Source organism: Colletes gigas, unplaced genomic scaffold (genome assembly GCF_013123115.1).
Source record: "Colletes gigas isolate AHSC1104 unplaced genomic scaffold, ASM1312311v1 Colletes_gigas_Sc00015, whole genome shotgun sequence".
Taxonomy (NCBI): Eukaryota; Metazoa; Arthropoda; class Insecta; order Hymenoptera; family Colletidae; genus Colletes; species Colletes gigas.
The window spans coordinates 4,627,270-4,638,965 of NW_025106644.1; the positions used below are offsets into that span (position 1 = coordinate 4,627,270).

At 31.3% G+C, this 11,696-nt stretch overlaps 6 protein-coding genes across 9 annotated transcripts; 3 read left to right on the forward strand and 3 right to left on the reverse strand.

Annotated features, from left to right (window-relative positions):
• Positions 1-903: 903 nt before the first annotated feature.
• On the reverse strand, positions 904-4,058 carry LOC122399946 (actin-related protein 2). Of its 3 annotated transcripts, none has more exons than XM_043401047.1 (8): positions 3,656-4,058; positions 3,388-3,498; positions 2,709-2,726; positions 2,167-2,246; positions 1,963-2,098; positions 1,522-1,881; positions 1,177-1,455; positions 904-1,096 (listed from the first exon to the last, which is right to left on the reverse strand). In XM_043401047.1, the coding sequence occupies exons 1-8, from the start codon at positions 3,701-3,703 to the stop codon at positions 935-937; spliced, it is 1,194 nt and encodes a 397-aa protein (XP_043256982.1). In that variant the 5' UTR covers positions 3,704-4,058; the 3' UTR covers positions 904-934. The 3 variants fall into 3 exon arrangements, with proteins under 3 accessions (XP_043256982.1, XP_043256981.1, XP_043256983.1); XM_043401046.1 differs by lacking the exon at positions 2,709-2,726 and adding an exon at positions 3,117-3,134 and having other exon boundaries at positions 3,656-4,057; XM_043401048.1 differs by lacking the exon at positions 2,709-2,726 and having other exon boundaries at positions 3,656-4,054.
• On the forward strand, positions 4,051-5,109 carry LOC122399971 (6-pyruvoyl tetrahydrobiopterin synthase). Its single transcript, XM_043401096.1, has 3 exons — positions 4,051-4,419; positions 4,492-4,571; positions 4,627-5,109. The coding sequence occupies exons 1-3, from the start codon at positions 4,355-4,357 to the stop codon at positions 4,911-4,913; spliced, it is 432 nt and encodes a 143-aa protein (XP_043257031.1). The 5' UTR covers positions 4,051-4,354; the 3' UTR covers positions 4,914-5,109.
• A 192-nt stretch (positions 5,110-5,301) lies between these two features.
• LOC122399958 (alkaline ceramidase) lies at positions 5,302-7,525 on the reverse strand. Of its 2 annotated transcripts, none has more exons than XM_043401066.1 (5): positions 7,217-7,525; positions 6,951-7,109; positions 6,619-6,775; positions 6,306-6,543; positions 5,302-6,231 (listed from the first exon to the last, which is right to left on the reverse strand). In XM_043401066.1, exons 2-5 carry the CDS (start codon positions 7,041-7,043, stop codon positions 5,910-5,912), a joined length of 810 nt encoding a protein of 269 aa, XP_043257001.1. In that variant the 5' UTR covers positions 7,044-7,109; positions 7,217-7,525; the 3' UTR covers positions 5,302-5,909. The 2 variants fall into 2 exon arrangements, with proteins under 2 accessions (XP_043257001.1, XP_043257003.1); XM_043401068.1 differs by having other exon boundaries at positions 7,201-7,525.
• A 120-nt stretch (positions 7,526-7,645) lies between these two features.
• Positions 7,646-9,054, forward strand: LOC122399952 (mitochondrial RNA pseudouridine synthase RPUSD4-like). The gene is made up of 4 exons (XM_043401055.1): positions 7,646-7,993; positions 8,056-8,227; positions 8,310-8,499; positions 8,572-9,054. Exons 1-4 carry the CDS (start codon positions 7,783-7,785, stop codon positions 9,052-9,054), a joined length of 1,056 nt encoding a protein of 351 aa, XP_043256990.1. The 5' UTR covers positions 7,646-7,782.
• Positions 9,055-9,099: 45 nt separating this feature from the next.
• Positions 9,100-9,567, reverse strand: LOC122399972 (39S ribosomal protein L34, mitochondrial). The gene is made up of 2 exons (XM_043401097.1): positions 9,397-9,567; positions 9,100-9,325 (listed from the first exon to the last, which is right to left on the reverse strand). Exons 1-2 carry the CDS (start codon positions 9,435-9,437, stop codon positions 9,100-9,102), a joined length of 267 nt encoding a protein of 88 aa, XP_043257032.1. The 5' UTR covers positions 9,438-9,567.
• Positions 9,568-9,802: 235 nt separating this feature from the next.
• On the forward strand, positions 9,803-11,646 carry LOC122399948 (26S proteasome regulatory subunit 10B). The gene is made up of 7 exons (XM_043401051.1): positions 9,803-9,936; positions 10,081-10,160; positions 10,242-10,281; positions 10,351-10,487; positions 10,558-10,930; positions 10,996-11,259; positions 11,319-11,646. Exons 1-7 carry the CDS (start codon positions 9,840-9,842, stop codon positions 11,507-11,509), a joined length of 1,182 nt encoding a protein of 393 aa, XP_043256986.1. The 5' UTR covers positions 9,803-9,839; the 3' UTR covers positions 11,510-11,646.
• The last annotated feature ends 50 nt before the right edge of the window (positions 11,647-11,696 follow it).

An 11,696-nucleotide genomic window follows, 5' to 3' on the forward strand; every position in this document is an offset into this window, starting at 1 on the left:
CTCTGTTTCCTGTAGTTTGCTCGAAACTGAAATTTTGCTACAAAATAGTACTTTTTCCCCATTCTTTCAGTGTTCAGAGGGGGATATAGAGGCGATAAATGCTTTTCTGTCTTCTTATAAACTAATTATTACGTATTACAATAATGGCCAAAATTGAAGGTCTACTATTTATCTAAAAGTAAGGATTTTTGTAAATGTTATTATATATATTGAAAAACATACTCCATAATTTAGAACAATCTTATTATACAAAAATGCAATTGCGTAAGTACTGTTATCTAGTCACTTCGTAAAATAGCATGATCAACTTTCATACTTTACATATAAAAGGTAGTAAAATTTAATATTTTTTTTATCGTATGATATTTACAAACTTCGTTACTTAATTTTAGCCATTATATTAACAAATTGATTTCTCATGCGATTATACATACAACATTTGAATTAAACTTTGTAAAATCAGTATAAGCTAGGAGAAGTAAACATACTCTTGTTTTTTAATTCATAATGTATATCTATCAGACTATAGTCGAACTGCATTTTAATTTGTCGAAAAGGAAGTATTTGTGATAGCTATATTTACAATGTATATCACCTATAGATGTGCTCTGCATCATGGTAAACATATAAACATAAACATTATTACAAATTTAATTCAATTAATATTAATTTTGAATTTAATACAATTGAATGCTAACGTATTTAAAATGAAATCAATCACAATTAAAAATTGTAATATTTAAAATATTTATAGTACCATATTACATACCTTCATCACCTTTATCGCTTGTGTGCAATTGAAACATATAATTCGATGTAAATCAGTCGTGAAAGCAAAATATAAAAATTTTCCATTTAATTTTTAAATGACTTCAAATGTAAAAAATGCGTATTTCTTTTCTATATATTTCAATGACTATTTTCTTTATGATTCCTAAGAACGTAATTTTTTTAATACACTAAGACCTTTTTCTTCATACTCTTCCTTCGTTATCCATACTGAATCCCGATCCTTTGCTATTTCTGCTAATACAGCACCACCCATAAAAACCATGTGTTTACGTCTCGGGGAATCCTCGATTTTTATTTTAAATTTCTAAAAACACATATTAATGAACACATATCTTCCATGTATTAAAATTGACAAAAAAAAAATATTGAATATTTTGTAATTACATTTAATTTTGAGGTATCATTCTTTAACACTCTTTGTAGGTAGAGTTGTTTAATTTCTCTTTCAAGTCTAGATGGAAGACCTGGGTACATCGTACTACCACCGCTTAGAACAATATGTTTATATAATTCGCTTCTTATATCAATATTGGCTGCTTGAATAGTGCTAAATACTAATTCAGCGATTCCCTGAGCCTCGACGTTTATTAAATGAGGTTGAAATAAAGCTTCCGGAGCTGCAAACCTTTCACCACCTACTTTTATTACTCTTCCATCGGGAAGCTAAAAGAATTTAGTAATTATATACCAGAATTTATGTGTACATATTACACAAAAACTTCTACTTACAGTATACGACTCGACCAAAACTGTTGTCTCTAGTGCTAATTTATCTTCAGTTTCAATATTATATCCAATATAACATAATTTTTCTTTTAACATCCTAACAGTCTCAAAATCAGCCGAATGATTAAAGGCGTAACCACGTAACATAAGAAGTTTTATTAAATACATTGTGATATCTCGACCAGCTATGTCTAATCGTCGAGTGAGATGGTGTAAAGCATATTCTTCGAACACAGGACAAATATGAGTAACACCATCTCCAGAATCAACCACAACGCCACTAAGCAACCCTTGAGCATATAACGTAAGTACTGCTTGAATTGCAATATACGTTCCAGCGAAACCATATTTTTCAAACATTACCTAAAATCATTTCATAGTATCCAGAATCAAATTACGACAAACTTTCAGAGGGAAAATTTTTATGCAAAATCATTATTTTACCTCGATCATTTTCTCACGATTTGTAATAGGATTCATCGGTGGTTCTGTTAACAAAATTTTACACTCCTTTGGATTAATATTCATTTTTTCCTTCCCGAACGTGTAGTCCCAAACATGACACATGTCCTCCCAGTTTCTATTATATATTTCAATAATTTAATAATTTAGAATACATGCATTCGTTACATACATCCACATACAAACCTAACAATTCCATTTTGCATTGGATAACTAATCTCTAGCATAGATCGAAATTTACTTGCTTCGTCTCCGACCATTAAATCCTGTAGTAACAATATATAAATTACTTAAATATAATTATGCATTTTCTATGTACAGTAGATTAATATAAATCGTTAATATTCCAATAATTTAACACGTTGCTCTAAATTCTAATGAAATAAGTAATTCGGAGTATAGGTAACTATGATAATGAATAATGAATATACCTATTCTCGTATAAAATATTTTTTATTTTTATCTTCTTATTAATGAAATGTTATTGCCGTCAAGTACATTACCTTCTGTTTTTTTAACAGTGATATAATTGCTTAGACAATACAATATCAATTATTTAAATTGTTGCTATACACAGGATGTTACCACCCGTTCGGTAACACCCTGCACACAAGCCAAAAAAGAAGATATATTATCGATATTTGAGTAAAAATGTTTTCAAGTTTCCTAAGCACTGATGTAATATTGATAGATGTACATATTATCATCAAAAAATGCAATAAACTTACAGGCACGTAAAGCACATCCTACGAGAGCAAGTGTAAGCACACAAATATATTAGGTAATTACAAAAAACACAGCACACACGCATAAATGTTAACTCTGTAAACACTTTCATTCTGTAATATTTTATGTTCTTTATCTATTCAATAACAGATAGCAAAATAATAACTTATAACGCGACGAAGGAATTCTGATTTTCTTGATTATCAATTAAATTTTGATAAATAAATATATATTCTATTAATCTTTAAAATAATATCCATATTACTTTCGACGTGTATACTTCATTTTGATATTTGTTAGTAAAAAGTAATTAATAAATTAAACTTCATTTAGATTAGTACGTAAATGCATGGACTACTTTCAATCAAATTCAAACACTGGAGCACACAGTGTAATATGAAACGACTTACACGAATATTATATTCTTGCTGAAAATCAAGTAAGTAATTAATAAACTGTTTCAAACTAATTCGCTACAAATAGTAATCTAACGTTCTAAAAAATACTTTCAATTTTAAAACCATACGATATTTCTGTTAAAAAGAAAGACATTACTAAATATATGTATAAAACAAATTTCATCCATATATCTTATTAACAATTAACCCCCGCATGAACAACTGAAATTGGGATAAATAATCCGATTAATTTATATTGGAGATGGAAAATTAAGGAATCTACCTTTACATCAATGTCGCCCATCTTATTAACTGCTCTAATAATAGGACGTCCAACTACGGATGGAAATATGTGCGCAGGAAAATTTGCTCCTGCGTATCCACATTTTACAAACTGTAAGCATATAATTAACAAGTATACAAGATATTCTTCTTCGATCATGTCATGTAACGTTACTTTAACGAAAACTAATGTTTACAACAGAATTTAGACATAGATTTAAAAAGAATACAAAGAGAAATCAAACATAGGTAAAACCATATAACCTTACCCCTGTTCCATTATCGCAAACGATTATCTTCCTGCCTTTGCTATCCATTTTCTATTCGATGTTATTAATTAAACCGATCTTTTTATTCGTTATGTTAGATCGTTTTAAACATTACACATTCCGTTAGGTGACTAATTCTTGTAAGTCCTAGGGCGTTACCGGCATGACGTAGTCTTGTACTTGCGTTCGCACTCAAACGGCAAATACTTGTTATTTAGAAAGAAATGAATCGAAATCTTGCGAATTGTAATATCCTCGTTTAACGCGGGATCACTTATATCGCACAACCAAAGTGTTGATGGGACAAACCATAAAACCACAGGTCATCACCGTCAGCAGTGTGACTAGACTGACCGGGTTCGCCGCAATTTTCGCGCATGCGCGTGAAAAATGGCTTCAACGAAGTACCGAAATCCAGTAAACCGTGTCATAAATTCATTCGCAATTATTTGTTTTTTACACTCATTTTAGAAGATAAAATATTTCTGTTTGCACATTTTTTCTTCTTATACTTATTTCGAGAAAAAAAATTCGAAATAAACGATAAATACGTTTATAAGAAAATACAGAACTTTGTGAAAAAAAATGTTCGCGATCACTTTTATCCTTGAATAATTTTTACCCAGTTCTCTTTAGATGAGCATTTGTTTTACACGTTTGTAACGGTATAATACAGATTGAAATCGAACGTAATAGACAATGGCACGACCAATTGCTTATTTAAGTCGAAAAGAGACAATATCTAGTTGTCACCGATTACACAGGTACTAAATCAATGTTCAAAGTAAAGGATAACTTTTTTTAACTATATACGATCAGTTTTCATTCTTTTTTAGTAACAATTTGACCGAGGAACAAAACCAAAATATATACGGAAAATGTAACAACTATTGGGGACATGGTCACAATTATACAAGTAACTATTATTGATTTATTAAGATTTACAAATGTTAATCGCAATTTCATTTTAGTCGAAGTTACTGTACGTGGACCTGTAGATTCAGTAACAGGCATGGTTATGAACTTATCAGATTTAAAATTATACATGAAAAAGGTACTGATGGATCAATTGGACCATAAAAATTTGGACAAGGATGTACCTTATTTCAAGAGTGTTGTTTCGACCACTGAAAATCTAGCTATCTATATTTTTAACGAATTAAAGAAAATTATGCCTGATCCAGATATTCTGTATGAGGTCAAGATCCATGAAACTGATAAGAATATTGTTGTTTACAGAGGAGAGAAAGAAACATAATTTTGTGAGAATTACAAAGCACAAAATGACAGAATGTTGCTCATTATTTTTATAAACAAGTATACTTTAAGTCCCGATCTAATAATGGTTATTACATACAAATACAATAGTATGTACATAAACATATTGTTATAAGAATTTTTCAAATTTTTTTTTATTCAAAAGACAACTCTTTAATTGTCAAATGAGATATATTTTCCACAGATAAGAGTACATAAATGTATCACAATATGTTTATAATGATTATATTTAAATAAATTGTCTCTTTACTTAAATATATAAATATGTTGTATAAATTGTCTTGTTAAAATGTTGAATTTAATAAAGTTTATTGTATGAAAAACAGAACGTAAATTTATTTATCGAAAGATTACTTAAAAAAAGAAACATAATAATTTCCAATCTTTAAGATTACTTCGATATTCCATTTAATTTTTTCTTCGGATAATAACAAATATACATTGCAACATGTTGCTTCGCATTTGGTAAGAGAATAAATGTTTTTATACTATACTTTAATATTGCACCTCTATAGATAGTGTCATTTCTTAATCATATATATTTATAGAAAAAGTAATAACTAGAGTAATATCACAAAGGTCCTTATTTAAAATCGACGAAATCCCCAGACTCCTCTGATCGACTTCAAATTTTGCATATTACTAAAGTTTTTTTGTCGTCAATTTTCCCCTAAATGTATAGGGGGCAGGCTATGAATATGCAAAATTTCACGCAAATATATGCGAGGGGTATTTCTTTGATTTCTCATCAAGTCTTTTAAAAAAACAAATTCATCTTCTATGTAAACTAGATAAATGTAAAATATATATACATCTCTTTATAAAAATACTGAAACAGTCATGTTTTTAAAATAAAAGAATTAAATAGTACGCTTCAATGTCGCCTATGTTTTCATTCTGTTGTTCTCAAAATTAACAACATTGTTTGCTAAGTAAAAAATTGTAATAGCAGCCTTTTCGATATTTACGTTAGTAGTTATATGTTTGTATTTGTATCGAGTTTAATGTAACTTCTAATAGTTACGTATGGTATACCAAGTTCAAAGTCATCCTGCGGCCAATACTTTAGTACCGGTGATTGCTGCGGTTTTTCATCCTTTACAGAAAAATATGCAAATAGTACAGCCGCTGTGTAGCTTGCAATGAATATAAACAAATGCCAGAGTGCATGTAGATAAGGGAAATTCAGATTCAGCCAAGTATCGCAAAATAAACGATCGTTTAACCAGCACGTAACAGCTAGTAACCAAACAGCACCGCACCGTAAACCCAATCTATAAACTCTCATGGACTTTGTCCTTGAGAAAAGCACATTAAACGTTATAATTCGATGCTACATCGTACAGCTATTTTTATGAACGTAGAATTTTACCTTTTCAATTCGATTATCATAAATCCAAATGCTGGTATGCAAAGACTCATTAATGCAAATGCATTTATCGCAGGATGTATAAACGACAAACCGGTTGCGATAAGAGTCGGTAACATCGCACATAAGGAAAGCAGTTTTCTGTTATTTTGTAAAATGTTTGGAAAGTACCTTCTTGGAAAGAACATACAGAATCCAGCCATGTATACCCATAAAATTGCTAATTCGTCTAATAACTGTCCTATTATGACATAATGAAGGAAAACATTTAAATACACATCTATATTCCTGAAATTTACGATCATCGATTACTCACCGATAAGAGACAAGGTAGCATGAAAGTATGCGCTGCTAAGACCTACTATCATTAATAAGAACCAAATTACATGAATTCCAGGATTTACAAATCGCCCGTAATCTTTGAAAAGATGCATAAGGACAGGGGGGAGCAATAGAAATACCACGTTGCTCAGCTGTAAACAAGATTTTGATTACTTTATTACCGTTCTACTATTATTTCGATGCTTGATAATAAATTCCAAAAAAGTTATAATCGATATAAGCTATTTGAAAACAAAGAAATATTATTTCAATCGAGAACAAGCATACTGAATAAAATTGTAATTTTCATCGTTATAAAGTACAAACCGTATTCATGAATTCTGCGATGCTAGAAGAAATACTGTAATTACGTTCGCACCAGTCAACCGGTGAACTACCAGCTTCAAATGGTTTCCACATGTTGAAGCGTGTATATTTCTGTATATATGTTTATATAAAAGTCACTTGGTTTTTAACCTGCAGTCCCTGAAGAAATATTACAAGTTTAATTACGTAGAAATCCATTAGTGAGTCATTTAAAACTCACAAAGAATGTTGAGTCAACAAAATAGCGTACATCGTTATTAAAATACCTTTATGCGTATCAACGACTTCTATCATACGAACATCCAAAAGTTATCACGTAACTATAATAATATATTATACAAAGAACACTTGGAAAATATATTATTTACGCGATGTATCAGCATCTTGCTTTTGTTTACATTAGAAGCGGAGAAGAGGAAATTATGACAGTGATGCTACGCACAACATTTACGTATAAACACATTCACTACAAAGAACACAAGAATGCTACGAGTTAAAGAGACAATGAAGTATGTTCTACAAAGGAAACACACCAGACATCAAAGTACAAAGGCTTCCACTATGCAATAATCTAACCTAACTTGACCTAACTTTGCTTCACCATAGAATAATGAACATACAGAAGTCTCATAATGAGACCTAACCTAACCTAACCCAACCCAATCCAGACTCTTATTTCAGGGCGGTACTTTTGGTGTTACAAACACAAGTGCCAGTATCTAACCTAACTTTTCAATGTAATTAAACTTTGTTGAATTGTTCTGAAAGATATTGGTAATTAAAAAATAATCTTTTGAATAAATTTTGAAAACTTGAACGTTACATAGCAGAAATGGTGGATATTAAGTTTGCTATACATAGATGCTTGTGCACACCTACAGTGAATGTATTGTACAGAAAATTGTTTAAAAGAAATTATAATATGGAAAATTTTGCGCAGAAGAAGCCTTTAGAGGAAATTCATCCTTACAAAAAGCTTCATCCGTGGAAGTCGTTGGCAGAGTTTTCGTATGATCTTGTTAAGAGTGTGTTTTATAATGAAGGTAAGAATAACGAGTAACAAATAGATTTTTATGTGTTTTTCAAAGTAATTTTGACTTTACAGATGGTTTGGTAGCATTGAATAAACCGTATGGCGTAAGCCATCAAAGGATACACAATGAAATTGGTGCTAGTGATATACCAAATTTTGTAGATTATACATTAGAAGATGCCTTACCACATATCGCTAAACAACTGAATTATTCAAACTTAATTGTAGTCAAAAAACCGGAAAAGTAAGTAGATTTTTTGTGGTAAGGTAAATTGTTACAAATACTTGATTATTTGTTTAAAGATATACATTAATTTTTAAATCAGATACATGACTGGTATCACACTGTTAGCAGCAGATTCAAAGATTGTAGACAATGTAAAGCTTGCATTACGCCGTGGAAATAACTATACAAGTACTTATTGGGCACTTACAATTAGAGTTCCAAATAAATTATGGGGAGAAGAACATTTGGCAATAAAAATGAAATCAAATCCTCACTATGAACTTAGAAAGGTAATTTCTATTCCAACAGGTTAATTGCATTTGTTTTGTATGCGGTATTAAGTGTTTCTAAATCATTTTCAGCCAATTATTGTAACATCATGGCCTAAAAATGAACAGAAAAGGGGAGACGTGAAAATTTTAAATGTTAAATTCAGAGTCCTGTCCAACTCTACGTTTAATTTATCTTCCTTGGTTCAAATAAAATCGTCTACTATAAAGCACCATGCTATTAGACTATTTGCAGCCACATTTTTATATTGTCCAATTCTAGGAGATAATATACATGGGTCACGGATCCAAAAAATTGGTGGTACTTATATAACAGTTGATCCGTTTGTGAAATATACAGACTTCCCTCCAAAATTGGACAAAGAACTACTTCAATTGTTGAAACTAAACACGCAGAGACAGCCTATTATTCCTGTTCATATTCATTTTAGATCAATAAATTTACCATATTTTCATGGAAAGGAACGGGATCTATTAATCGAGGCTCCATTAATTCCACCTTTTGAATGGACTTACCAACAACTCAAATTCGATTATCTCAAGGAAGATAAATAATTTTCATTTTATATATTTTTAAATGCAAATAATGGTAATAAATGTTTAATGACTGAGTACATGTCTGCCTTTCAAAATTCTTCTCATTAGAATCTTTCTACCACTGAGTGTTGCCATTCTTGCCTCCCAACCATGGCGTTTAATGCGACGAAGTTCATTAGGACGAGGAAAATGATATCTTATTTTCGTTCTGTTTAATGTGAAACTCCATTGATTCGCTATTGCCGGTGAATCGACAATCGATGAAGGAATGTTTCCCAACGTTACACGTCTAAAAACAATCTTAAATTTTTCACAAGAACATAAACAAATATGTGTACTTTTATATGTATAATTACGTACGGGATGAATTGATAAAAATTAGAAATTAATCTGCCGAGCATGCCGAATCAAAGAACTCCAAGTTAGAACATGAACTAATTGCCACGAGTAGATGTAACCTACGTATAGGGATACGGAGCAGGAAATAACTATACACGTGGCTTTGCGTCACGTTATTCGCCTGTCTTTCACGCTGGCTTGGAGAAGACTGACTGTCTCGCGAGAACCAGGGAGTACCTAGAGACAAATCTCCAACAACTGCGCCATCTGCGGGAGTAACTAGGGAGTTACATTTGTTCCCACATTACATTCCAAGAACTTGAGAGAAAGAAAAGCAGGAAGACACCCTCTAGTGGTGGAAATAAAAACAGGGGGTACTCTACACAATACAAGTACATCTCAGAAATTTGTACGACGTCTATAGAAATATTATCGGAGACAGTTAGACAGCAAAATAAGTAAAAATGGCAACTAACATGGACTCGGCCAGGGAAAAAGCTTTCCAAGATTATCGAAAGAAACTTCTTGAGCATAAAGAAGTAGAATCACGTCTAAAAGAAAGTAGGATATGTTTGTTAAGTACTTAGTAAATTTCTTACACTTTCAAAAGCGATTCAAAATTTAACCTCAATTTTACATACCAAACTATTGACAACTACCCCATTAAGATTATAAAAAATTGTATTATATGTTTCGTGTTTTCAGTGAGGGAGCACCTCAAAGATTTAACGAAGCAATATGATAAATCTGAAAATGATTTGAAAGCTTTGCAAAGCGTTGGGCAGGTAAAAAAAAAAAATTTTTCCGTTTAACCATTACTATATTGAAGTTTTCATGATTAAGATTTCGAAACGTTTGTGTGTTAGATTGTTGGAGAAGTATTAAAACAACTTACAGAGGAAAAGTGTAAGCGTATGATTTATAAATGTATATTTACGTACAAATATATATTTATATATTATTCTATATTTACAGTTATAGTAAAAGCAACAAATGGCCCACGTTATGTTGTTGGCTGTCGACGACAACTTGATAAAAATAAGTTAAAATCTGCAACAAGAGTAGCACTCGACATGACTACTCTTACTATAATGCGTTATTTGCCTCGCGAGGTAAAATGTATTTTATTATAATGTAAATTTCTACTTTATATGAATCTTAATTTTTTATCAATGTATTTAGGTCGATCCACTAGTATACAATATGTCACACGAGGATCCTGGTGTCGTTCAATATAGTATGATCGGTGGTCTGAGTGAACAAATTCGAGAACTAAGAGAAGTTATAGAACTACCGCTGTTACATCCTGAACTGTTTCAAAGAGTGGGTATAACTCCTCCGAAAGGATGTCTCTTATATGGTCCACCAGGAACTGGAAAAACATTATTGGCCAGGGTAGTTGCCAACCAGTTGGATGCAAATTTCTTAAAAGTTGTATCGAGCGCTATTGTCGATAAATATATCGGCGAATCGGCACGACTGATCAGAGAAATGTTTAACTACGCGCGAGATCATCAACCCTGCATTATATTCATGGATGAAATCGATGCCATTGGTACGACTGTTTATAGTATACTAAAAAATAAATTATCATTTTCACGCTCGTTTATTTTTATATAGGTGGACGTAGATTTTCGGAAGGTACAAGCGCGGATCGAGAAATCCAAAGAACTTTGATGGAATTGTTGAATCAAATGGATGGTTTTGATTCTTTGGGTCAAGTTAAAATGATAATGGCTACAAACAGACCAGATACTTTGGATCCAGCTTTATTACGACCTGGTAGATTAGACAGAAAAATTGAAATCCCATTACCCAACGAACAAGCACGTTTAGAAATTTTAAAGATTCATGCTAGCCCGATATCCAAGCATGGAGAAATTGGTAAAGAGTTACTTTACATCTGTATCGCAGATAGAATATTAATTTTATATTTATTCCAGATTATGAAGCAGTAGTTAAACTCTCTGATGGATTCAATGGCGCCGATTTGAGGAATGTTTGTACCGAAGCAGGATTATTCGCGATAAGATTAGAACGAGAATATGTTGTACAAGAAGATTTCATGAAAGCAGTAAGGAAGGTCTCAGATAATAAGAAACTTGAATCCAAATTAGATTACAAACCAGAATAATGGATATATATATTGATTACATCAAATTTAAAACTCAGTTAATTCGCTAACCAATGCGTGGTTCAATAAAATAATTTTTATTGTAATATTTGTATTTTATACTGGAAACATATACTTCGAAACAACAAAATACTTTTCTTGACAATACATGGATGCTTCAACTTTAAATCACTTTGTTCAATTACAT